General features: G+C 52.0%; 1 protein-coding gene across 2 annotated transcripts; it reads right to left on the bottom strand.

The window, feature by feature from the left end:
• FBLIM1 (filamin binding LIM protein 1) lies at positions 1 to 25,631 on the bottom strand. Of its 2 annotated transcripts, none has more exons than XM_068986148.1 (9): positions 25,570 to 25,631; positions 19,603 to 19,658; positions 18,911 to 19,180; positions 13,625 to 13,815; positions 12,653 to 12,770; positions 11,002 to 11,171; positions 7,809 to 7,987; positions 5,628 to 5,745; positions 1 to 1,426 (listed from the first exon to the last, which is right to left on the bottom strand). In XM_068986148.1, exons 3-9 carry the CDS (start codon positions 19,158 to 19,160, stop codon positions 1,313 to 1,315), a joined length of 1,140 nt encoding a protein of 379 aa, XP_068842249.1. In that variant the 5' UTR covers positions 19,161 to 19,180; positions 19,603 to 19,658; positions 25,570 to 25,631; the 3' UTR covers positions 1 to 1,312. The 2 variants fall into 2 exon arrangements, with proteins under 2 accessions (XP_068842249.1, XP_068842248.1); XM_068986147.1 differs by lacking the exon at positions 25,570 to 25,631 and adding an exon at positions 23,647 to 23,707.
• Between the last annotated feature and the right edge of the window lie 1,595 nt (positions 25,632 to 27,226).

Raw genomic sequence — 27,226 nt, forward strand, 5'->3', positions numbered from 1 at the left:
TAACTAGCACATCAACATGTGACTGTGTGGATATATTGCTTAGTTAGCATAAGACTAAACTGGTAAAGTTGAGTAAAAAGAAAAAGGATGTTCAGTTAAAGAAAATATTAAGGAAGTGAGAGAACAGGTCCTCATATGATAAAAACTGTGGAGGTTATGGGAATGCCTGGAGTTTGGGACTTGAGGCTCTAAGCTTCAGGCAAGAAACTCTGCTCTGGTCTGAAGCCCTTAAGGGGCCCTACACAGAAACCTTCCAGGTACTTGGAGCTCTGAGAATCCTCCTAAGACCACGTGGTACATTGAGACGACCCCAGGGAGGAAAGCACCTTTTGCTTTGTGTGTTCATGCCCTACAAAATGTCTTAGAAGTTACAAAGCAACAAGTGATTTTTTCTTAAAAGGGAAAAGAATCTTAGAGGTGTGGCCAGTGGTCACAGGGCAGCCTGGGCTGAAGGGCCCAAGCAGGGGTTGGGGGACACCCCTGTTACTGTCCTGGAGGAGTGTGTGTGTGTGTGTGTGTGTGTGTGTGTGTGAGCACAGCCCCCATCAGGGCTGCAGGAGGAACACCCAAGGGCTCCTGTGCTCCGCCCCCTGGCAAGCAACAGGCACTTAATCTGTGTCTGCAGAATCACTGCTGCACACGGGAGGCGCCACCAGAAGGCAGGTGGAGGAGTTGCTGACATCGTCCTTGGGTGTCAGCGTGTCACCCTTTGCTCCTGCTGCTGCTGTGCAGGTTCATGCCTGGGCCTAAGCCCCATGTCAACACAGCCCCAAGGTGGGAAGTCCGTTCCACCAGGAGGGTCACTATCTTGTACATTTATGAACAATGGAAGGTATTTCCCTACCTTCCTCCAAAATCCAAAGTATGTTTCTCATCATCTAACCTTCAAATGTTAAAAATAGTGCTTTTTAAAGGACTCTGGGGTTGTACTCTAATAGCTCAGCACCCTCAGAGCTCATGGATCATTGCTATGGACACAGGGTGCCCGCTGGAGACTCACCCAACTGACCCCTGGAAATGGAGGTTGAGGCCAGTGCTCAAGAGGGCCAGAGCGGTGGAGGTGGGACCCCCAGGCATGATGTTTACCGTTCAAAACCCTTCTGGTGCCCAGAGGAGAGAAGGAATGGCTGAGAGTCTGAAGAGTGCTCTGAGCTGGGAGGAGGCCGGGGCTCAGCGGCCGAAGTGATGGGCAGAGCTGCAAGCTGGTCCCTGTGTGTGGCTTGGAAGGAAAGCATGCCAGAACAGGTCAGGAAGGGACACAAGTGAGGGAAGGGGCTAGTGTGCAGCCGCAGCCCCCGGCCCAGGGGTGCCCTCAGCAGCACCCGGCAGCACTCCGCTTCACATGGCACGGCTTGCAGAAGAGACGGTTGTTCAGCGGGTAGCAGCCCTGGTCCGTGGGCTCCACAGACAGGAGGACCCTGCAGTCCTGCGGGAACAAGACACATGTGGATGGACCCAGGCCCAAGCCCTGGAACCTGGAGCCTGGGGCCCCAGGCCTGAGCCCTGCATGCGGAGCCCAGGCAGGTGGGACTTTCCAGCATTCGTGGGGGAGATTAGCTGCATCACCCGAGAGGAGAGTCCAGGACACTGGGAGACGAGGCGGCCCTTTGGTGGGGAAGCCCCCTAAGGGATCATGGAAAGGGCTGGAAGGGTCTTAAAAGCCCTCTCTGATGTCCAATGAGGGATGGCGTCCACCCCAGGTCACAGCTGGTTCTAGAGCTAGGATAGGACCGGGTTTTCAGGCTCAGAGTCCAGGGGTCTTTTTGTTGTTCCACTGTTAACACAGCTTCAACACGGGCACAAACCTTCATTTTTCCAACTTTTAAATCCCCAAAAGATTTTAAAATGAGGATGGGGATTCGGGGCCCAGACTTTGCTAAATTTACCATTTTGCCACAAGCCCGCACCTCATCTGGGCCTCACTCGGGCACGTGCAGGAAATAACAAGAATGATGAACATCCAGAGACCTGCTCAGGGCATGGCTGGTGTTCCCTAGAGCCAAACGGATGAGACCAGAAAAAGGCTGATCTTAGAGACAACTCGGGAGTCCCAGCCATCCTGATCCAGCTCTGCCAGGTGGGGAGGGCGCCCTCGTGTGTCTTTTTCCTGGAATTGCACCTCGAGTCTCTCAAGGTGACTCTGGGCTATTTAATGCCAGGATCTGGGCTATTCCTAACAGCCACTTGTTTGGTATTCTGAGAGCACCAAGTGCCAAACCTAAAGTCCCGAAGGGGCTCATGTGACCTCTTCTAAATTTGAATCAAATGAAGAAACACTTCAACTATGACCAAGTCGCAGAGCCTGAGAAGGAGCTGTCAGGTGGCAGAAAGCTGTCAGGCCCTGCCCAGAACACAGGGAAAAACTACTTTGTTGACCCTCAGTTTCCTCATCTTAAATGAAGACAGAAACTCCCATATCAAAAGCTCATCATTAGGATTCAATAAGGGGCTTCTCTGGTGGCTCAGACAGGAAAGAATCTGCTGCAATGAAGGAGTCCAGGATTAGATCCCTGGGTTCGGAAGATCCCCTGGAGAAGGGAGTGACTACCGACTCCAGCATTCTTGCCTGGAAAATTCCATGGACAGAGAAGCCTGGTGGGCTACAGCCCATGATGTCGCAAAGAGTCTACATGACTGTGCAACTAACATTTCTACTTTTCAAGGTGATGTGTATGAAAGCATTTTATATTGAAAAATACTAGCTGAGTATGAAAGCGTTGTTACTCTTCTGGTAATTTTAAGAAATAACATGGAGCACAAGGCAGGCAGGATCGGGGAGCACCCCAGCCGTCCATTGGTTAAGATTCTGAGCTTCCACTGCAGGGGGTGCGGGTTTGGTCCCTGGTGGAGGAACTAAGATCACAGGCAGCACAGTGCGGCCAAAAAACAGGGGCAGGAATGGTGAGAAGAGTGTGGACGGCACCTTGAAACCCACTTCCCTTCCTAGAGAAACAGTAACCACATCCGCTCAGGCCACTGCGGTTGAAGCCTTACTTTCTGAAATGCAGCTGCTAGAGTCCAAACTCTGACTCACGAAAGCAGCCTGGGCAATGTTTCCAGTAAGCTGACTAAGGAGAAGCAGGGAGGGTTTATTTGCTCACCATCCAGGCCCATGGAAATGCCAGTCGCCACTGGACCTAACGTGGGCTATGGCAGGGATAACAGCATCTGAATTTCACCGCTGTTCTTTCAAGATGTGTTATCAGCCGAACTTTGAACTATAACCAACACATCAACATAATTATGAAGCAGTGTGTCAACTTCTTGATTAAACTCTCAGGTCACTCTCAGTGAAAATGGCTTCTTGGCTCCAGACCTCTGCTTAAATGTGAGTGAATAAATGTTTGGAATCTTACTGGCTGATTAAGAGATTTGCTCTGTTACAAACTATTACATATAGGATGGATCAACATGGTCTATTGTACAGCACAGAGAACTATATTCAATAGTCTGTGATGAACCATAATGGAAAGTGAAAAGTGAAAGTGAAGTCGCTCAGTCGTGTCCGACTCTTTGAGACCCCATGGACTGTAGCCCACCAGGCTCCTCCATCCATGGAATTTTCTAGGCAAAACTATGAAAAAGAATAACATATGCATAACTGAATCACCCTGCTATACACCAGAAACTAACACAGCACTATAAAGCAACTATATGGCAATTAAAATTTTAAAAAAAAGAGAGAGAAATTTGCTCTGGGAGTCCCCACTCAGGTGATACCTTTTTGTCATCATCACCAAAACATCAGTGACATGAGGAAGACAGGAAGAGATAAGGGTAGATTCTTAGAGCCTGCCTGGCAGGACTGACTATATAATTTGCAGACTTTGGGGCAAAATGAAAACGCAGAGTCCCTTATTCAAAAATGAAGAATTTTTAAAAATGACAGCAAAACTTCAAGCAAACAGAGGATCCTTCTGAGTGTGAGGCCTGTGCGGCTCTCCAGGCATTTCTTGCTAGAACCGCTGTACCAACTTCTAACCAGCCTTTCCACCTCAGCCTCACCACTGCCTGCATGCTGACTCCTTAGCTTGGCACCTGGGGCCCTTTCCTTCTCTCTGGCCTCACTCTATATCCGGCAGCCTACGCTCCAGACACACCTAGAAACTTCCACTTTCTCCAATTCTTCAGGCCGTTTGTGCTACATAGGCCCTTGCCTCTTTCTGGACTTCTTTTCCCCCTTGGACTCTGTGGCAAACTTCTACGCATCCTGCAAAACCCAGGTTAAGGACTGCCTCCCCTACGAGTGCCTTTGAGGGCTTCTCTGGTGGCTCAGAGGTAAAGAATCCGCCTGCCAATGCAGGAGACATGGGTTTGAGCCTTGATTTGGGAAGATCCCACATGCCTCAAGGCAACTGAGCCACAACTACCTAGCCTGTGCTCTACAGCTGCGGGCTGAAGCTACTGAGCCCACACACCCTAGAACAGCCAACCACGGCAATAGAGGCCCGTGCACCACGGCTAGAGGAAACCCTGTACAGCCAGGAAGACCCAGCAGAGGCAAAGATAAACTAAAGAGAATCACGTACGAGTGCTTTGATTGTACCCATCTTGATCACTTGACTTAACTGCTGCCTTCTTTGCCCCAAAGTGGATTTATACATGCTCTTTCGTAGCACCTTGAAAGGACATCTCTGGTGTGGGTCTGCCCAGCATTCCTTTTGTCCTTCCTATGGTTGTATCAGGGCTTCCCTGGCAGCTCAGGGGGCTTTCCAGTTGGCTCAGTGGTGAAGAATCCTCCTGCCAATGCAGGAGACGTGAGTTCGATCCCTGGGTTGGGAAGATCCCCTGGGAGGAGGAAATGGCTACCTACTTCTGTATTCTTGTCTGGAAAATTCTATGGAACCTGTTGATCAACAGTCCATGGACTCAAAGAGAGACATAGTCCCTCAAAGAGTGACTGAGCATGCACACAGTCAATCCCAATGGCTTCGTATAGTGCTGCCTCCAGGGCCCTAGAAATTATCAGTAAGAGCCCCTGGCCACTGACTGATCCAGAATGGGCCACGTGATCCAAGCTGGGTGACTCAGAGGTCTTGGGACTGTATGGGGTCACTGGATGGGGTTTCTAAGTTGGAAGGATGTAAACCTGAGCCAGCAGTGCATCTCCTGTCCCACAGAGAATGCCGGGGCACAGCGAGAGAAAATGAAGCGAACACTCACATAAAAGCAGAACCAAGAGACGGAGAAAAAGCCCTATATCATTTGACGTCATCAATGACATCACCACCAAGAACCTTCCTGTTAAGATCTCCTTTCTTGTAGAAAGCAGGTTGAGTTTGGTTTCTATCATTAACTCAAAGACTAGATTTGCAGTTATTCCCATTCTTATTTGTCTGCTATTAGATAGCCTGGGCTAACAATTTTCTTCTTTTTGGCCACGCCATGTAGAAGTGGGGTCTTAGTTCCCCAACCAGGGATTGAACCTGCACCACTTGCATTGCAGGCTCAGCGTCTTAATTGCGGGACTGCTAGGGAAGTCTTGGATGGTGAGGAATTTGAGATCAGACCGCTCACCTGGACTTGTCTCAGTCCAGGGCCTGGCACACAGCAGGCTCTCAATAGGGCTCATGTGGTGATTGGACTGGACCAGCTATATCTAATTAAATCAGCACTGTTCTACTCACCTCACACCGGTAGCAGTTCTCATGGAAGTTTCTTCCCATGCACTCGATTTTGAAGGCATCCTTCCCATCTCGGGGGATGATGGGATTCTCACAGATGCTGCATACGGGGGCAAACTTCCTAGAGAGAAAGAAACCTAAGCTCAGGAGGCGTTCACACCCACGACCGCAGAAATTAGCTGTCAGAACCTGGGCTGGCTCTGGTTCACCTCCCAGAGCTATTTTGGATCTGTTGCTATGTGACTACACCTGGAGCTACAACCACAAACGCCTATTTTTTCCTGGCATAAGCAAATGGAGAGACCTGGGTAATTAGACCCAGCTTCCCAGGGTATAATTAGCCCAAGGGAAGGAAGTAACTGGGGAACACTGGAATTGGAGAAAGCAGAGAAATCTCATGTGTGTGCTTCCGGTGAACCCATTTCATTGGTCCTGTATCAGATCACTGCTTTTTCTTCTTTCCTTTTCTGCTAGGCGCTTCTGTCTCTCCCCTTGGGCAGTGATGGACAAGGCCTCTTGGACACGTGCGTCACCATCGCTCCATACAGTTCTAGCTATGAGGGGAGGCACTGGGGTCTGGGGATTGACAGCAAGGCCCTGAAGTCAGTTTGATGGGGTTTGAATCGCAGCTTCCGTTCTTACCATCAGGGAGACTTAGGTACAGTGAGTCCCCTACATACCAATGATTTCTGTTCTGAGAGTGAGTTCGTAAGTCCAACAAAGTTATTCAACTAACACAGTCAGTTATAGAATATTATATTATAATAGGTTTATAATACTTTTCACACAAATATGTACATTAAAAACAAACACAAAAAATAGGGAAAACATTTTTGAATCTTATGGTACAGCACCTTGAAAAGTATAGTAGTACATACAACAGCTGGCCTACAGGGGCTGGCATCAAGTGAAGAGGCAAAAAGAGTTAATGAACGGAGGAGGGAGAAGAGGTGGGGGGTGGCAGAGCTGAAGGATCATCGGCAACAGGAGACGGAGCGCAAGCTACAGTTTCACTCCTACCTGGCAATAGCGCAGGTTCTGGGGCCTTGCTGGAATCAGATGCATGTTCGCATCTTTGAAGGTTCGTATGTAGGAGACTTACTGTACTTACGTACTGCATGCCTCAGTTTCCACATTTGCTAAAACAGAGCCTTTAACAGTGCCTGCCTGTACTAACAGTTTTGAGATGAAATGGCCTAACCCAAGTGGAGTTGCTCAAAAAGAGTTAGCTACATGAAAAGGAAGAGAAGTGGGTCATCTGTAGTGACGTGGATGAACCTCGAGTCTGCCACACAGAGTGAAGTGAGTCAAAAAGAGAAAAACAAGTATCGTATATTAACACATATACACGGAATCTAGAAAAATGGTACAGATGAACCTGTTGGCAGGGCAGGAATAAAGACGCGGATGTAGAGAACGTAATTGTGGACACAGTGGAGGAATGAGAGGGTGGGATGAATTAAAAGAGTAACACTGACATATATACACTGCTACTGCTGCTGCTGCTAAGTCGCTTCAGTCGTGCCCGACTCTGTGCAACCCCATAGACGGCAGCCCACCAGGCTCCCCCGTCCCTGGGATTCTCCAGGCAAGAACACTGGAGTGGGTTGCCATTTCCTTCTCCAATGCATGAAAGTGAAAAATGAAAGTGAAGTCACTCAGTCATGCCCGACTCTTCAAGATCCCATGGACTGCAGCCCACCAGGCTCCTCCGTCCATGGGATTTTCCAGGCAAGAGTACTGGAATAGGGTGCCGTTGCCTTCTCCGATATATACACTGCCATGTGTAAAATAGACAGCTAGAGGGGAAGCTAATGTGTAACTGCACAAAGAGCTCAGCTCTCATCACTCTGTGATGACCTCAAGGGGTGGGATGGGGTAGTGGGAGGGGGGCTCCAGAGGGAGGGGATGTATGTATACATATAGCTGATTCACGTTGTTGTACAGCAGAAACACAACACTGTAAAGCAATGATACTCCAATTAAAAACAAAAAACGTGTCAGCAGCCAGCAGGTGGTCACTCAAACACAGGGTATGCGGAACAGGCAGTGTTGGTTTCTGCAGGCCCAGAGATGGCAGGGTAGCTCTGACCCAGCCTCCAGCACTCAGGCTCAGCAACTCCATCTCACCTGAGCCCCACACAGTCCTCCAGGCCCCACCTGGCGTGCAGTCCCCTTTCATACCTGTAGAAGTCGTCCAGGCAGTACACCTCATTCTGACTGTCCAGGGCAAAGCTCTCGTCCCCGATGCACCGGGCGCAGGTCACACACGTGAAGCAGGAGGGGTGGAAGGCCTGGCCCAGGGCCCGGATGATGTGTTCCCGGACAACCTCGCCACACTTGCCACACTTCTCCAGAGTGTCCTGGGTCAGAAGGCCACCAGCTCAGAGCCAGCCCGTGGGTGTGCCCCCTCCAAGCCACCAGGGGCACTGGACCAGCTACCCACAGGGGCCCAGGAGGCAGAGGTACAGAGAGGTGTGCACATTCATGCAACCGGAACCCTAACTACTACCCCTAAACCTCCACGTTGCTTGGAGGGGATCAAGTCTGGCCCTGTATCCCTGGTTTACAGTGAGAAATCCTGCCATGAAGCTATGGCGGCATCTTTTTTTTTGTGATTAGGAAATGCTCAAGGACAGGGTCCATGAGGGTCCACAGGAAAAATTTCCCCAAAGCTTCAGAATCAGTAAAAGGCATTCCCAGAGGAACTGTCATGCTTTTTATCTTACGGATGATAAATCTTGAAACTTATCATTTTCCATTTGGCTACCTGGAAGTTTACAGTCCGATTTCATGCTCCACTTTTAGGAATGAGTATAAGGGTCTTTCACATACTTTTGGAGTACTAACTTTCCTTGGATCTCATCTCACTTTCTACCTCGATTTCCTCTGGCTTATCAATTGATTTGATATCTCATGGTATTATGTGTGCATGTCAAGTTGCTTCAGTTGTGTCCGATTCTTTGTGACCCTAAGGACTGTAGCCTGCCAGGCTCCTCTGGCCAGGGGATTCTCCAGGCAAGAATACTGGAGTGGGCTGCCATGCCCTCCGCCAGGGGATCTTCCCAGTCCAGGGAGCTAACCTTCTTATGTCTCCTGCATTGGTAGGTGGATACTTTACCACTAGTGCCACCTGGGAAGCCCTCTCATATTATTATATGTGTTCTTAAAAATTTTTTTGTTATTGTGGTAAGAATACCTAATATGAAATATACCCTCTTAATGAAGTTTTAAGTGTACAACATTATTATTGATTATAGTTATTATATGCATTCTTTTTTTTTTTAAGTATTTATTTATTTGGCTGCACTGGGTTGTGATTGCAGCATGTAGGATCTAGTTCCCCAACCAGGGATCAAACCTGGGCCTCTTGCACTGGAAGCATGGAGTCTGGGCCATTGGACCACCAGGGAAGTCTCTATATGTGCATTCTTACAAGCTACCTCAAATCCCTTCTGGAACGAGGTGGGAGGACAAGAGAGAGGAAGGAGAGAGGACGGGGTAGGTATTACTGAGACAGAGCAGAGGGCATCCCGCTAACTCACCTAGCTCTTCTGCATGTCTCTTCCCCTTCCTGGCTGTGTGCCCGTTCATCTTAACCTGATTTCCTCTGGACAGATGTGCCAGGTGGGGGCAGCATTTCCTGCTTCCCCCTCTGCTGACTGCTGAAGGCCCTCCTGGCTGCTCTCAGCTAAAACCCCACCCTCACCCCTTCTCCCGACCACTGCTTCTCCCCTGCCTGGATCCAGGCTGGGGAGGAGTCACGCTGATGGAGCCAGGGTCAGGGTGGGACGGCCTGGCTCCTCTCTCCTCCCATAGCACCTCGCTGCCTGGGATCAGGTCGTTCTGAGTTTTCTAAACAGTCCCGACTCCAAATGTTCTACCCCTTCAAATCAGTACTTTTCAGACTTCAGTGTGTATCAGGATCACTGGAGAGACTTGTGAAAAATGCAGATTGCCAGGCGTCACCAACCTATGAGGACAAGGTGAGGTTGACTGCACCGCCAGGGATGCATAAGGGAGGTCTGTATACCATAGGGAGAAACACCACCACGTGGCACTGGAGAGTTAGTAATTCCAGCACCTTGGCATCCAAACTAGAGCTTCCAGACTACACGTGGTACCCAGAGATGCCCCATCACACCATACACTGGAACCTCGTGGTGAGGGAGTGGCAAGACCACAAGCAGGGTCCAGAACCAGCCAGGGCCGGGGCAGGTCACCAGCTCCACCACTGACCAGAGTGTGACAATATGACAGGCTGAACGATGCCCCAAAGGTGTCTAGGTTCTAAGCCCTGGAGCCTGTGACTACCTTTGCAGGGAATTCGCTGGTGGTCCAATGGTAAGGACTCAGCACTCCCATGTGGTGCAGTGCAGCAAAAAAAACCAACAGACTTTGCAGGTGTGATTCAGTTAAGGATCGTGGGATGGGGAGACGCATAGGCTTAGAGAACGAACTTTTTTTTTGGCCATGCCATACAGTATGTGGGATCTTAGTTCCCCAACCAGGGATCACACCCATGCCCCAAATTGGAAGCTCGGAGTCTTAACAAATGGATTGCCAGGGAAGCCCCTAGGGAATGAACTTAAGGTTCCCAGGGGGAAGGGACAGTCAGGGAGTTTGGGATGGACATGTACACACCTGCTATATTTAAGAAGGATAACCAACAAGTAGAGCACAGGGAACTCTGCTCAGTTTTTGTGTGGCAGCCTGGATGGCCAGGGAGCCTGGGGGAGAGCAGATTCATGGACATGTGTGGCTTGAGTCCCTTTGCTGTTCACCTGAAACCATCACAGCATTGTTAACCGACTACACTCTAACACAAAACAAAAAGGTAAAAGAAAACGGAAGAGACTTTGCAGGTATGGCTGAGCTAAGGACCTTGGGATGGGGAGATCAACTTGGGTCATCCATGTGGGCCCCAAATGTCATCACGAGTATCTTTAAAAGAGGAAGGCAGAGGGAGACCTGAGAGAAAGAGAGAAAAAAGAAACTGATGCAAGATGCCACACTGCTGACTTTGAAGACAGACAAAGGAGCCAAGAAACGCCGCCTTTGGAAGCTGGAAAAGGTGAGAATGGACTTCTCCCCTAAAGCTTCCGGAGGGAGGAAAACACTGATTCTAACTCAGTGAAACTGATTTTGAACCTTGGACCTCCAGAATCATAAGAGAATTAAGTGTGTATCATTTGAAGCCACCAAGTTTGTGGTCATTTGTTACAGCAGCCATGGGAAATGCACACACCTTGGCTGAGTTCCTCTCTGAGCCTCAGCTTCCTCATCTGTAAAATGGGTCACTAGCGCCTACCTCCCCAGATCGTTGTGGGAAAAGAGGTGCTCAGTGCTGGCACCTGGGGAACAGCGCTGGGCTTACCTGGTAGCAGGGTTCACAGAGGGGCCGCCCATCCTTCTGGTAGAAGCTCTGCCCGGCCAGCTGGCGGCGGCAGACACGGCACGTGAAGCACTGGGCGTGGTACTGCCTCTTCATGGCCTCTACGGCCAGCTCTCGGGGGGACACAGTCTTGTGGCAGAAGGCACAGATGTCTAGGGTAGAGGAAACAGGCTGTGATCTGCCCAGGCTGGGAGAACTGTACCCAGTCACCACCCAGGACCTAGCTAGAGTGCCAGGTCTCTGCTTCAAACCCCTAGAGGCTGTAAGCACAGCCTCAGCTCACAAGGAGGATCATGAGGGACATTAAGAAGGAAGGTGAGTGGCCTTTAAAAGGCTAAAATCAAGGTGCTTACCTGGTGGTACAGTGGTTAAGACTCTGTGCTTCAAATGCTGGAGGCTTGGGTTCAATCCCTGGTGGGGAAACTAAGACCTCACATGCCACACAGTGTGGCCAAAAAAAGAAAAAGCTAAAATTCAGACAGGTAGTGTTAGGACAAATGAGTTGCCATCTGCAAAAATATCAACACAAGACAGACAGCTCCATAGTGACAGCTTACACCCAGCTAATTCCAAACGTAGAAAAGATTCAAATGTGAAAAGGGAAACTGTAAGATCACTGGAAGAAGTCAGAGAAGAATTACTTCCTGGGACTAGAGAAGGCCTTGGTACGTGGTAGGCACTTAATAGCCATTTCGTAAATGAGTAACAGACGGTGCTGGAGAAGCTGTGAGCAGATGGGCACTCTGACACCATTGGTGGGAGTGTAGATGGGGATGACCAAGTACAGCTTGGCAAAAATATCACAGTGCCTCCTCTTCTAGGAATTTATCTCACGAACTTGCACACGGGCAAGATGACTAGGTGCAAGGCAATTCACTCAGCAAGACCACCTGAGCACCTGTCCACAGGCAACCAGTTAAATGCATGTAGTCAGACCCAGCTAAGGAATACTATGCAGCTGTGAAAAAGAACAAGAAAACTCCTTACGTTCTGATGTCAAATGAGTTCGAAGATTGAAAGAAGAAAAGAAAGCAAAGTGCAGAACAGCACAGAGCTTGCTCCTGTTTGTGAGGAAGGATATATATGCATCTGCTTGCATATGCAGAAGACACCTCTGAAAGGATGTCCACCAGATATTAACAGACTGTCTATCTGGAATGTGCCTTTTATTTTTATTTATCCTTAAAAAAATTTGTCTCTGTATTGATTTGGCCATGCAGGGTCTTAGATGCGGCATGCAAAACTCTTTCGAACTCTTAGTTCCAGCTTGTGGGATCAAGTTCCCTGACCAGAGACTGAACCTGGTCTCCCTGCATTGAGGAATGCAGAGTCTTAGCCACTAGACCACCAGAGAAGCTCCTTGTGCTTTTTATTTTGAACTATGTAAGGGTGTTATGTATTCAAAAACTTAAAACAGTGAAAAACTTCAAGGCATTTTTGCCATCACGGCAAGTTTTAAATGGATTTTAGTTATAAAGGAAGAAAAGATTAAGGCAGTAAAAATAAAATTGCCTCACAACTATAAGGCCCGTTACTGCACTGTGAGCGGGTCCCTGTTGCCCCAGCTGCCCCCGCAAGTCCATGCTGGCCCCACGAGGGCCCAGTGGGCCACACAGACTCTTTCCGGCCATACCTGTGGAGGCCTCTCTCTCAGGGAAGCCGACAGGCTCTTCGGGAGGGGGCGGCAGCTCCTCCTCTGCGGGCTTGAGATGACTGGGCCGAGGCTGCAGTGGAGGCCCCTCCACCAGGGCCTGTGGGGACAGAGGGGAGAAGAGTCATCCAACAGGGACACCACATAGTTCTGCCCCTCCTCTGGTGGCACCAGGCACGATTAGCCCCCTCTCCTTTAATAGCTTTTATTTTGAGCTGTGCCTGGCCCTTGTTGCTGTTTGGGCTTTCCTCTAGTTGTAGGGAGCGGGGGCTGCGCTCTAGTTGCACTGAGTGGGCCTCTCGTTGTGGTAGCCCCTCCTGCTGCAGAGCCCAGGCTCCAGGGCCCCAGTAGCTGTGGCTCCAGGCTCCAGAGCACAGGCTCAGTAGTTGTGGTACAAGGGCTTAGCTGTCCTGTGGCATGTGGGATCCTCCTGCACCACGGATCTCCCGCATTGGCAGGCAGATTCTTCACTGCTGAGCCACCAGGAGAGCCACCCCCATGAACCCCCCGGTACAGAGGTATAACTGAGGCCAGCTCTCCCAACTCCTTGCTCTGGGTTCCCTTACCCAGTCAATGCTACCTCCTTCTGCTTCTAAGGAATCTCCTGGAGTCATGGTTCCCCTCGGCCTGGAGCCCTCCTATGTCTACAATGCCCCTGTCAAGGGGAGAGGGTTAGAGATGGGTTTCCTCTGCAGGATGAAGGATTTAGATGTAGGGGAATGTCCTCCTCAGAGCTGATGGAAGTACTGAAGTAGAAAGGGTATGGCATCCCTTCTCCAGGGGTCTTGAAAAACACATCCAACTTTTACCAGCCTGATAGAGGTTTTTAGAGGGACTGCCCTCGAGCAGAAGGGACCTAACAACCTCCAGGCTTAAAATCTTGAAAGCCCACTCCCTCCAACCATCCCTCCTTTGACCTGTGGAGCTCCATCAGGTACCAGAGGTCAGCAGTACCTGTGGCGGGGGTGGGGGAGGGGGCAGGTGCAACTGCTCTAAGTCTGAAATGAGTGATGCCCCCATTGCGGAGGGGGGCTCTTCGTCAGGAGGGGACAGGTCCGCTGGAGGAGGCGGAGGCGGAGGTGGGAGGAGGTCCAGGTCTGGAAGTGCATCGTCAACGTCCAGGGGCGGAGGAGGAAGTGAACACCCTGCAACCAGAGGGAGCGGACGGGTTGGCCAGAGTCTCCACAGGTGCACAGAAGAGGTGACACTAACCCAGGAGGCCGGGCAGCATGGCGGCCGAGGGCTCAGGTCCAGCGTCACCCAGACCTCGGTTCCAGCTCTGGTTCCACCACTGACATGCTGGGTGTCCTTAAGCAAGAAACCATCTCTCTGAGCCTCAGTTTGCTCAACTGGAACATGGGTCTCAATCACTTAGGGTGGTTCATGAGGATTAAGTAAAATGATGTAGGTAAGGGCTTGGCATGTGGCCCAGGCTCAGAAAACAGTGGCTGCCAAAGCCTTTTATAACAAGCCTCCCCCAGTGGGGTGCCAGAGTGCTGGAAACCCCATGAGAAGGGCCTTGTTCAAATGTAAGCAAAACCAGCCCCTAAGACGGTGGTTCTCAAGGTGTCACTCCTGGACTGGCAGCAGTGGCATCACCTGGGACCTTGTTAGAAACACAACTTCTCAGCCTACCACAGAGCTGCAAAATCAGAAGCTCTGGGGCAGCGCCTGGTCATGGGGTGTTTTGGAAGTCCTCCAAGTGACACTGATGCCACTCAAGGTTGGGAACCACCACCTAGGTACATAACAGATTCAGGTAATAACTATCAGGTGTTGAAAGTGTCAAGGGGATGACAGTCAGTAGGGAACTTTCCAGAGGAGCTGCTCATCACCACCCAAACCCATCGATAACCCCCAGCAGACATCAGAGGTCTTTTGACTTGTGTTACATATCAGAAGGGACGGGCGGCATTGATGAAATGTCCTTACAAAAAAAAAAAAAACCAAGGGAATTCCCTGGAGGGCCAGTGGCTAGGGCTCCGTGATTCCACTGCAGGGGACACAGGTTCGATCCCTGCTTGGGGAGCTAAGATCCTGCATGCAGCATGGTGTGGCCAAAAAAAAAGTGAGGGGGAACAGAGGGACAAGTTCGATGAGACCACACAGGGACCCAAAAGAACCAGTCAGCATACAGGATATTCTATAGAAATGGACTGTTTCTGCAAGAAATTAAGGGCATGGAGAGATCAGAAGAGGGGACGTGCCTAGAATTAAGAGATTTATATAATGTATAGATCTGTGCTGTCCAGTACAGAAGCCACCAGCCACATGTGGCTATTGAGATGTGCTTAGTACTAAAAAAAAGAATGTAAATTATCTCATTGATAAAAGTAATATTATTTTACTTTTTTCCACATGGATGGATACTAGAAAAATTTCAATTACATAAGAGGTTTCCATCTGTGACTTGCATGATATTTTATTGGCCAGCACTGCTATGGATCTCACTTGGGTTCTGATTCAAAGGATTAATCATCTCATTTAATTCCCCTCATTTTGCAGATAAAGGAAAGCATGTCAATTATGGATAGACTATTAGATAATCCTAACGCATTCCTGTTGATTTTGTTATATATTGTTTGGACTTGAGGTTATGTAAGAAAACAACCATTCTTACCGTATGTAAGAATGTGGCGCTAAAATGTCTTGATTACTGGCATTTCCTTTAAATACTTCACAAGAGAAAAAAATAAAGGGAACAGATGAAACAAATGTGGCCAAATCTCAGTAACTGCTGAAACCAGATGTGGGATATACAGGGGCTCCTTGTACTGTTTTCCTTGTTGTTTGTTGTTTAATTACTAAATTGGGTCTGACTCTTGCGCTCATGATAGTGTAACCTCCTCCCCTGCAGGCTGTCCTGACAAGGGGCTGCCCAGCTCCCTAGGACTCCTCCTGGAACTCCAGCTGGAGGGGTCCGGAGAGAAAGCACAGCACAGGACTGTGTGCACTGCCACACTCAGGGCGAGTGCTATTAATAGTGGGAGAAAGAGCATGGAGGCACTCTGCCCACCTCCTATCACGGGCGGACGAGGTCGGCCAGGCTCCAGAGAGGTCAGAGCGCCCTAAACACCTAGGGAAAGCAAACAGAAAGGGTTTGAAGCCTGGCTGCCTGAAGACCTGGGCTCTGGTCCCATTTCCTGCATGTTCAGAGGCACCTCTATGGCTTCAGGTTTCCCATCCATTCGACAAAGATAAGCCCTCTCTGTTCTCTCAAGGGCTGTACAGATGGAAAGCTTGTTCTAGACCTCTGAGTCGGCCCCAGAATCACCTAGAGGCTTTTCCAAAAGTCAAAGGATGGGTCCCACCCCAGCACTTCAGATTCAGTAGGTTTGCAGTAAGCTTTGGGAATTGACATTTTTGAAATGACACTGAATTTACACTAGAATCTACATTTCCCAGGTGATGCCGATGCTGCAGGTTCAAAGGCCACACTTTGAGAACTACTCATCCGCAAGTCTTACCTGCTGACCAGATACTCTTTCTCTAAGTGTGGTCCCCAGGCCAGAGCATCAGTTACCTGGAAACAAGTAAGGAATGCAAATTCTTGGGCCCCACAGCAGACTTGCTGAATCAGGAAGGCCCAGGGTGGGGCTCAGCTGGCTGGGTTGGAACAAGCCCCCAGGAGATGCTGAGGCTGCTAAAGTGTGAGAATCTGTGCTACGTGAGCTGACTGAGTCAAGAACCAGGTCACTGAGAGACAGCAGAGCACTGAGGCCTCTCCCAAATGCCTGAGGTTCTCGACATGTGGCTGTAAAGGGTGGGCAGGTCCCAGCCAGGGCAGGAATTCAAGAGAGGGAGAGGGGAGACTTCTGCCAGGATGAAAGGGTTCAAGAAATGCTGGTGGGTTCCTGAGGGGACAGGGCTTCCCTTGTGGCTAGCTAGTGAAGAATTCACCTGCAATGCGGGAGACCTGGGTTCGATCTCTGAGTTGGGAAGATCCTCTGCAGAAGGGAAAGGCTACCCACTCCAATATTCTGGCCTGGAGAATTCCATGGACTGTATAGTTTATGGGGTGGCAAAAAGTCAGACACGACTGAGTGACTTTGGTTCTTTCATTCCTGAGGGGACAAGCATAGGTCAGGTGTCAGATGATGACCTGCTGTAGAGCTGGCTTTAAGCAGAAGGTAGGCCCCCAGAGCCCACCTCTGTGTTTTGTGGTCAGACTTATGACCTCTGCTCACCTAGAACTTACTCCAAGCAGGGCTGAGCCCCGAGATTGCCAAGTTGGCCAGCAACATGGCTAACCAGCCACTGTAAGTCTATCCCCTCACTGAGGAATGTCTGTCAGGTTTTACAAACACACTCCCAGGATCTTCTGCCTATAATTCCAATAAGTCATGAAGACATCCCAGAAGGTCTGGCATTTTGGCATCTAAACTCTATTTCCTGGGCTCCCTCTCTCCTACCCAGAAGGAACATAATTTTTTTTTCATTGGGTCAATGTCCTGAGGTGTGAATTTTGGTCATCATGGTCCAGGTTCTTCTATACAAGACTTCCCTGGTGATCCAGTGGTTAGGACTCAGGGTGTTCACTGCCAGGGCTTTGATTCCATCCCTGGTTGGGGAACTAAGATGCCCCGAGCTGCGAGGTATGGCCGCAAAGAAAAACGAGAAGTAGCAGGAGGATGTTCTTGGCATGTGCCGTTAGGAAGGAAAGACTAGTTTAGGAGGCTGCATTATAATGAAGGAAAGACTAGTTTAGGAGGCTGCATTATAATGAAGAAACGTGTTATATGAATATCCATGTACTCTTATGTGTGTCCATGTGTGGTCCCTTCTCCCTCCTGTGTCTGGCTTCCTATAACTGACATTTCCTTTCAGTCTCTGGGGCTTCCCTGGTGACCAGACGGTAAAGAATCCACCCGCAATGCAGGAGATCCAGGTTTGAACCCTGGGTCAGGAAGATCCCCTGGAGAAGGGAATGGATACCTACTCTAGTATTCTTGCCTGGAGAATTCCATGGACAGAGGAGCCTGGTGGGCTACAACTCATGGGGTTGCAAAGAATCGGACACAACTGGGCAACTAACACTTTCACTTTTTCACTTTCTGGTCTTAAGGTGGTTTGCATGGTGATGGATGCACAAGGCTTCCTTAGCCTCACTCTGGAACATCAGGACACCTGACTAGGCACCTGAGGACTCCAACACTAAGCATCTCAGTGCCTCCTTGTTCCAGCTGGGGCCCTTCAGATGAGCAGCTGCCGCAGGCCCCAGTGTCATCATCCTTTCTTGCTACTCTCCGATAGCTGAGATTTCACATCACATTTGCTCTTGTTGTTGTTCAGTTGTTAAGTTTTGTCTGACTCTTTGTGATCCCATGGACTGTAGCCTGCCAGGCTCCTCTGTCCATGGGATTTCCCAGGCAAGAATACTGGAGTAAGGTCGACATTTCCTTCTCTAGGGGATCTTCCCAGACCAGGGATCGAACCCATGTCTCCTGCATTCACAGGCAGATTTTTTACCACTGAGCCAACAGGGAAGCCCCTTCACATCACATACATGACCAAATTTTCATCCTCCAGAGGAAGAAACTGAAGTTTAAAGAAGGAAACAGCTTGCCTAAGATCACACAGCCAGTGAATGCAGAGCTCAACAGAGAACAAAACTACCTCTCAGCTCCTTCAACTTACCAAATTCATCCTTGCCTCAGGGCAGTAACTGTTCCCATTTCCCTTCTAGCTCTATAGTGTCCTTTAAGTCTTAACTGCGCTGAGACATTACCTTCTTGGAGAAGCCATCCTGATTAACCCATAAAAAGTTGCACCTCTCCAACTCTTTACTGTGTTTAATTCTGAAATAGTATCTGTGTCTTTCTGATACGATATTTTATGTTTTTACTATGTTTCCCCCACTAGGATGTAAGTTTTATCCCCAGTGTCTGGCTCCGAATAATAAACAATAGGTATTCAGCACTTTCTACATGGCAGGTCCTGGGAGCAACACTTTCCATATGTGTTAACTCATCTAATCCTCATGAGGACCCTTTGAGGTGATTACTGTCATTATTTCCATTTTACAGATTGAGAAACCGAGGAACAGAGAGGTTAAGTGGCTTGCCAAAGTCACACAGCCAACAAGTAGAGGAGTCAGGATTCATACCCAGGCAGGTGGATTCCAGAGTCAGCCTGGAACACAGTAGGTGCTCACAAATGACCTGAGAGCCTGCTCTTTGCTCCCCATTTCAGTGCTGCCTCTGAGCCCATCTCCCTCATCCACTGCCCTCACCCTCTTACCTCCATTGGAGAGCTGAGGTGGAACAGCTGGCCCTGGGGCTGCAGCCCTGCCAGGGGGCATCCAGGAACGGAGCTTTCCCATCGAGCCAGCTCCGGGTGCCTTCGTGGGGGCAGGAGATTCCCAGGGGCGGCCAGGCCAGGCCTCACAAGCTGCTCGCCTCACCTCCTCAACCACAGCCTCATCTCGACGTGGGGGCACCAGGGTGATAAAGACAGACGAGGCAACCCTCTTCTCAGGCTTGGAGGCCATTGTTTCAGCTTCTGGTGGGGCTAGGGACAGAGTGGGGCTCAGGCTTGGACAGTATTCAGGGCATGGCAGGAGTGGAATGGGCAGGGGCGCTCCACCTGGACACCAGACACCCCCAGGGCAGGGAGCCTCCCTCTCCCAACAAGACAGGAGCAGCCACCGCATGGTGCCAGCACCCCACCCAGCCACCAAAGGGGTGGCGGATGTCCCCCAGGGAAGGGCAGGGGCCCACCAGGTGACCTGACCACAGAGCAGTCCTGACCGCCCCTCCCCCAACCTGCACACCTGGGGGAACAAAGGGCAGCCCTGCCCTGCTCACCTCACCAATGATTAATTACCCTCCTCCAAGGAGCGTGAGGGAGGGGCCGTTCCGCCAGCTCCCCACCCTCGGCACTACTGACTGCCAGGCCCAGCCCAGGGCCGCGCCCCAAACTACCTTCCTCACCTGGGATCTGGATTTTCCTAGGAAGGCTGAGGTCCCCAACGTTCAGGCCAGCTCCACTATGGGAGGGAGACAGGGTGAATCAACGGTTAGAACATCAGCGCTGGATTCCAGGAGGCAAAGGGGACCAATGAACCATCAGAGCCACGTTTTACCAAGGCCTATCCTGTGCCAGCCCTGCCCTAAGCACTTTCCGCCCATTAACTCACACACCTCCCATGCTGCGGAAGAAGCACTGTTACCCTCCCCGTCTTACAGATGAGGAAGCCCAGAGGGAGAAGCGGAAGTCATTCATTCAGGGTCACGCAGCAGGGAACTTGGGATCTGAACCCAGAGCCCATGCTCTTGGCCACCTGGCTCTGCTGCCCTCTCCCGGCCCAGCTTACAAACCAGCATCCTGTGCTCGGCCATCAGCCTCCACATCCAATCAAGTCTTGATCCTGTGGCTAGAATCTCTCCTGCTCTCTTCTCCAAAGTCATGCCCTGGTTCAGGCACAGGGTTGCGTGCCTCTAGGATCTAGAATCCTGCCTCTGGAGTGATCTTTCCGGAGCATCAGTCTGTGTCTTCTCTACTCAAAAGCCTTCCATGGCTCCCTACTACCTTCAAAATAAAGTCCAAATTCCCCTGGCCTCAACCTATTTTTGACCACCTTGGACCACGCACCCTTCCTGAACCATCTTTCTCCCTTACTTGCCCTGGCATGTTCCTACCATCTGTCTTTTCTGCCCAGTGCAGGGTAAATTCCAGTTTTTCCTTAGAAGCCCAGCACAAACATCACCTCCTCCCTGAAGCCTCCCCTGATTTCCTACTCAAGGGTTGTTGTCTACTCCACAGGGCAATGACAGCCCATCACAGGCCACACTGGCTCACCATTATCATGTCTGCCTGCTCCCTAGAAGTGACCTCATATGCTGTGGTCTTTGCATGACCCAAGTCCAGCTCACAGGAGACATCAAAGCATGGATCCAGGAGCAGGGCAGCATCCGGACCAGGGACAGTGCACTTTCCTTCTCTCAGGTGGTTCCTGCCAAGAGCAGGCTCTGGGTCCAGGGATGAGGTGGGGTCACGAGGTGGGGCAAGTTGTCCACACTCAGCCCAGAGTTCTTACTGGGCACCCAGAGCTTGTGCCCAGGGAAGGAATTGTCCTTTTTCTATCATTCTCCATATGGGTCACCCTGAATCAGCCCCAAAGGCCAGCCCACAGGGACCCTAATGACCTGGAGCCTGAGTGGCCATTCAAAGGCCTCCCTCCACCAGCCACTGTGGACTCCTGGAGACTGATGGAGAATAGTAATAATATATGCTCCTAAATTCCCTTTAAATGGATTTATCTTTGATTAAAACGTATAGCTCATTCTGATAATAAAATATCTATTCTGAAAAAGAAACCAATATAGGAATAAAACTTTTAAAGTTCTTGTAAAGTACTTCTCTTTTGTTTCCTGTTTTGTAAGCGATGTTTGGAAGTACATGGACAGGGAGGCCTGGCGAGCTGCGATTCAAGGGGTTGCAAAGCGTCTGAAACGATTGAGTGACTGAACTGAACTGAACTGAATGCTTCTGTTGGCTGTCCTCCTCTTCGCTTTCATACTTTGTTACAAGTTTAAGTATCTATTTTTGCAAACAAGTTTCAGAGTGCATCTAAGGTTTAAATACAAGAACAAGGGCACCCACTGATAAAGTGCTTGCCCTGTGCCAGGCACTGCAGCCAGTGCTTACTGAGTCACATAATTCTTGGGACTTCTCTGGCAGTCCAGTGGTTAAGACTCCATGCTCCCAATGCGGGGGGGTGGGGGTGGGGGGTGGGGGGGCGTGGATTCAATCCCTGGTCGGGGAACTAGAAATCCCACGCACCCTTCCTGCACAGCACAGCCAAAATAATAATGAAAATAATTATAAAACAATACATTAAAAAGACACTTAACTCTTAACACAGATTGCTATGCCCCCACTTCATTTTTAAAAATATCTATTTGGCTGCAGTGAGTCTTAGTTGCGGCCTGCATGGTATGTCGCATGGCGTGTGGGATGAACTGCGGGCCCCCTGCATTGAAACGATGCAGTTTTAGCCACTGGACCACCAGGGAAGTCCTTCCCCCACTGTACAGACAAGGCCAGGTGAGGCCCCAAGCAGGAGACTGGAGACCTGGAATTCTAACAGGGCAGGATCCAACCTGGAAGTCCACGGGGTATCCTTGGGCCTGAGAGGTCACATTTTTTTCCCCTGGATGATTCAGGGTGGGTCGGGGTGGGGAGGCAAAATCTCCAGTTCTTACACAGAATGGCTCAATCCAGACCAATTATCAGATGGCCAGTAAACTCTGGGCTCATCTCGGGAGGCTGCTGAAGGGTGCCTTCTCTGCCTCCCTCCCATCCTGTCCTGAACCCTACTCCATGCCAACACACCCCTCCGGGAAGTCAGATCTGCTGGCTTCTCAGACAGTGTCCAGGATGAACGTCCCAGCACTGAAGCCAGATGTTCACAGCTGGGCAGCACCCTCCCCCCACCCCAGCCTATTCCTTCCCTGCGCTCTGAACAGGGACTTCAGGCCCCAGGGGAAGGGGCCGAGCTAGGGATTTTCAAAGCCCTGTCAGTCAGACCCGAGCAGGAAAGGGAGCCAAGGCTCCCCTCGGGTCCCAATGCCCCCCAGGTCACCCTGGAGCGGGGGTGTGTGAGGAAGCTCCCTGTGGGGCGGTCTCCCAGCCAGCCCAGTCCAGCCCGGGGATCCTCAGCCGCCACCCTTCCTCTCCCAAAGGACCAAAGTGAGATCCAGTTGGGTAAGCGGAGAAAGTGGAAACAAAGGGAAGGAAAGTCATTTCCTGTTAAGAGGAAGGAAGGAGGCTGAGATCCAGCCAGCCACCCAGCCCCGCTTTAGGCTGCAGCTCAGGGTAGGGGTAGGGCTGGCTGACCGGGAGAGCCTCCAAGGATGGGGGTGGTCCCCCACCATGCCCTCTGTCCCTGGTCCTACTCTTCTCAAACCCTGTGGGACCTCCTCTAAGCTGTGCTCTTCAGTACTCCGAGAAAGCAGCCTAGGCTTGGTTGGGAGTTAAATTGCAGGCAGTGGGAGTGAAACTGAGCCCCCTCTCCTGGCCTTGGAGCCTGGGACAGAAGGGCCTCTCCCTCTCTCCCACCCCAGGGAAGTGGAAGAGGCCCACAGGCTGAGTTCATCCCCAACCCCACCTCTTTCCTGCTGGGCCACCCTAAGCAGGTCACTGAACCTCTCTGGGCCTCTGTTATTTCAAAGAGTGGAAATAATGAGGTCTTTTTGGAAGGGTGGCTGAGAGCATAAAAGAAGAGGGGGTGCTCAAGATCTTGGTACTGGGTAGGTGCCAAGAGAAAGCGGATGGTTATTCAGTACCTCACGAGAGGCGGAACCCCCGGGGCCCTGAGAAGACCAGGAGTTGGCTTCCATCACTGTGAAGAACAGGGATCTGGGCGCTGCCCAATCTCTCCGCGGGGTCCTCAGATTCTGGGCTGGAGGAGGACTCAGGGCAGGGTGCCCCAGGCACACACCCTGGGGATAGCTCAGTCCCACCCCTTCCCAGCACCAACCCCCCCCCAGAGGATATGAGGCCCAGAGAGGGGCAGTTCAGCGGCCCCTCCTGCCCCTCGCCTAACCCCGGCTGGGGAAAGAGGCCCGGAGCTTCCAGGACCTTCGGAAGCCCGGCGCCCTCCCGCAAGCACCCAGGCGGGGCGGCCGGCAGGGTCACGGTGGGGCGCCGCCGGGGACTTTAATTCGATCCATGTGCGGGACGCTGTCCTCTTTGTGCGGGAGCTTCCGCCCTGCTTCCATCGCTTCTCTCCGTGAGCCGCTCCGCGGCAGGGACAGCCGCGCTATCTCCAGACCTGCCCTCCCTCCGCTCGGGGCACAGAGACCCGCACCCCCGGCCCCCAGTCCCGCGGGCCCCCCTGGGAGCGCCGGAGCTGGGGTCCGGGCCGGGGAGCAGGGTTGCGCGCCGGCCAGGGGCTGCCCGCGCTGTCACCTGTGTGTAGCCGGGGGCGCGGACGGCAGGACGGGACCCCCACCCCACCCCGCCCCGCTTACCTGAGCCGCCCGCGCCCCCTGCGGCTCCGGTCGGTCACCCGATCGAGCAGAGCCAGGAGCGGCGCGGCGCCTCCCGCCCCCTCCGCCCTCCCCGCCCCCTCGGCTCCCTCCGCCCCGCCGCCGCGGCCGCCTTACCATAAAAGGTGAAGCTTGGGGGAGGGGGCCCGGGCTTGCGGCCGGGCGGAAGCGGCCCCTACCTGCCCCCCCACCTGGAGGCCGCGCCCCGCGCCGCCCCCTCCCCGCTCCCTTTGTTCCCTCGACCCCTCCTCCCTTCCCCTTGGCCCAGGCCTGGAGGGTGGGCGGCCTCCTCGGGTGCCCACTCTCTTCGTCCTTTGTGAACCCAGAGTGGTCCTCCCCAACCCCCTCCCCGAGGTCGCCTGGGATGGTGGCCCCACCAGTTTGGCCTGGGATCTCCCACGGTCTTAAGGATCAGGTGGGACCTGCATTCCCCGGACGCTCACTAATCCTGTGACACTAGGCAGTCATTCCACCTTCTTGAGCCTCAGCTTCTTCGCCTCTAAAATGGGTCTAATGACCTGTCTGGCCCCTAATGCCTTCTGCACGTGGGTCCCCAGAGTCCTGGGGGGACAGGGTCCTCCGGGAAGCCTGGTAGACAGGGCCTCGCTGGCAATCAGGTTACCCGGTTTGCCACGCTGGGCCCGGTATCTGACCCCTTCACTGCTCCAGCCTCCTGCTCCTCTGTCCCCCAAACGTGGAATGGGGAGGGAGAAGCCCAGCCTGGGCTCTGGGGCAGGAGATGGAGCCTGGATGGGCCGCCTGAGTCCCTGGAGGCCCAGGGAACATTGCTGGGAAAAGGAATCTGGGTCTGATTCAGAGGCAAACAGATTGCTCTTTTGATTAAAGCCACAGAGGCGGAGGCCAGGGGAGTGCTGGGCCCAGCGCCGTCTGCAGGGAGGCCAGGCAGGGTCTGGCTCTCCTCCGTGGGCCCAAAGCTGCAGTCACGCTGCTGGCCGGAGGGCTCTGGGGCTGTTCTTAGGGGTCATGCTTCTGGGGGCTGGTGGGGGGCGCTGAACACCCTGTCCTGTGCTTCTCTTCCTCCCCCACCCTGCCTCCCTAAATCCCTCACTCGCGTTGGGTCACCTCTCCCATCCTGCTCTGCATCCCTTTTTCCCTTCCATCCTCACAGCCAGTCCTGTAATAACGACAGTAGTAACAGTAGCTGCTGTTCATAGGGGCTTCCTATCTGATGCGCGGCCTGCGGACCTTTCCATTTAATTCCCGGGAGAGCCCTGTGGGAAAAGGCTGATTATTCCTGCTTCACAGATGAGGAAACTGAGGCACAGAGAGGCTCAAAGCCGACACAAGAGGCAAATGGCAGAGCTGGATTCCAACCCACAGCAGCAGGTGCCCCTGGGTACACACACCACCCTGCAGGTCCCAGCGGCTGGCGAGACTGCCACCCTTCAAGCTGCAAAGACAGGTGACTCCCTCTCTTTTCAGCAGAGGGAGACTCGCACTCAAGGCTGCCTGAGCCCGTGGTCAGGGTCATTCCTCTGCTTGACAAGGTTACCTCCCTTTGCAAGCACCCCTTGGAACAAGATCTCTATACCTTCCCCAGGAGGAAGGAAAAAAACCACTGGATGCCAGCCATGGGAAGGACCCTAAGGGAGAAGGTTTGATCCACGGGTTTTCAGACCCTTTTAGCCATAGAACTCCCTTTTAAAGTGCATTGTGACTCAGAAGCTTATTTAAAGCAAATAAAAATGTTGCTACCCTCCCCTCACCTCCATGATACCTCCCCTAAGCACCTACCACAACTCCAGGTGGGACAGTGAGGTTGATGTGGGGCCTAAGGTCTCACTGACTCCAAGCAGGATCTAAGCCTTCCCTGCTGCTAAGCTAAGACTGGCTTGGAAGAGGGCAGGTCCAAGGGGAACGTGGAGTCCAGCTGCTGCCACTTACCAACTGTCCAGCACCTCTTTCCCACCTCTGCTGCTGCTCCCGGGGGGAGAGGAGCGTCCCGGACAAGGGAGTCCAGCACCAGCCCTGGTGTCTGTGTCACCTCGGCAGGTGCCCGGCTTCCTGCAATGGAAACCCAGGAAGTGCACTGGATAAGAACACACGCCCTTTGTCTGCCAGCTCAGAGGCTCTGCTCCCCTCCTCCTGTCCTGCCAGCCTGGAACAGCTTTCTCCTAAGCCACTGAGCAAAAAGATTCGATCTGTTAGGGTTGCAGCAGCCGAGACCCTATAGAAGGGCTATATTCATTGGGAGGACTGATGCCGAAGCTCCAATACTTTGGCCACTTGATGCAGAGGGCTGACTCATTGGAAAAGATCCTGATGTTGGGAAAGACTGAGGGCAAAAAGAGAAGGGGACAACAGAGGATAAGATGATTGGATGGCATTACTGACTCAACGGACATGAATCTGAGCAAACTCTAGATGGTGAAGGACAGGGAAGCCTGGTGTGCTGCAGTCCATGGAGTCACAAAGAATCAGAAATGACTGAGAGCCTGAACAACAAGCTGAGACCCTGCATGGCAGGGAACGTGGGTGAGAGGCTGGAGAGTAAGATTTAGGGCAGTGGGGACATTTGCTGCTGTCCAGTCTGCTGGGGAACCTCCTACCCAAAGAGCAGTTGAGCACCTGCTGTGTGCTCAGCTCGAGTCACAGAGCCCACGAGAATCAAGTCAGGTGTCACCAGTCCTGGTATCCACAGGGGCTTCCCTGGTGGCCCAGATGGTAAAGAATCTGCCTGCAACGTGGGAGACCTGGGTTTGATCCCTGAGCTGGGAAGATCCCCTGGAGGAGGGCATGGCAACTCATTCCAGTATTCTTGCCTGGAGAATCCCCAAGGACAGAGGAGCTTGGAGGGCTACAGTCCATGCGGTCGCAGAGAGTCGGACATGACTGAGTAACTAAGCATAGCATGGAATAGTATCCACGGGGGAGAGCAGGGCATAACAATCTTTTTGTTTGTTTGTTTTGGCTGTACCGTGCAGCTTGTGGGATCTTAGTTCCCCGACAAGGGATTGAACCCTGGCCACTGCAGTTAAAGCACCTAGTCCGAAGCGCTGGACTGCCAGGGAATTCCCAACAAAAATTAATACGATGATTACCAGTGGTGATGTGTGCTATACAGGAATGAGCAAGAGGCTAAGACAGAGTAAGGGGTGTAGGAGGGAGTAGGCCAGGCCTCTCTGGGAGCTGACACTTAAGCTGAGATGAGGAGGAACCAGCTACAAGAGGAACAGGGGAGGACTTTCCAGGAAGAGGAAGGCAGTAAGGAAAACACAGGCTTTGAGGTCAGACTTAGGCTTAACTCCTGCTCTCTGGTGCTGGCTGTGATCACGGACAAGTTCCTCCCCTCTCCAAGGCCCTGTTTCCTCACCTATAACGTGGGGCAGCTGGACTGGATACCCTTGGGTGGGGACATGAATGCTTCCCTTTGTAGAGCTCCTGGGGACGAGGCATTCGAGGGCCCAGCCCAGAGTTGCTGCCGCACCAGTAGTGGCACTGGCTATTCCCACATCATGCTTGCCTGGTTTCCAGAACTCTTGGCTCACAGGGTCCTTTCGCTCTGCAGCTAGATCTGAGAACAGTGACAAGCCTGGGGAGA

This window comes from Capricornis sumatraensis, chromosome 14 (genome assembly GCF_032405125.1).
Source record: "Capricornis sumatraensis isolate serow.1 chromosome 14, serow.2, whole genome shotgun sequence".
In the NCBI taxonomy this organism is placed as follows: domain Eukaryota; kingdom Metazoa; phylum Chordata; class Mammalia; order Artiodactyla; family Bovidae; genus Capricornis; species Capricornis sumatraensis.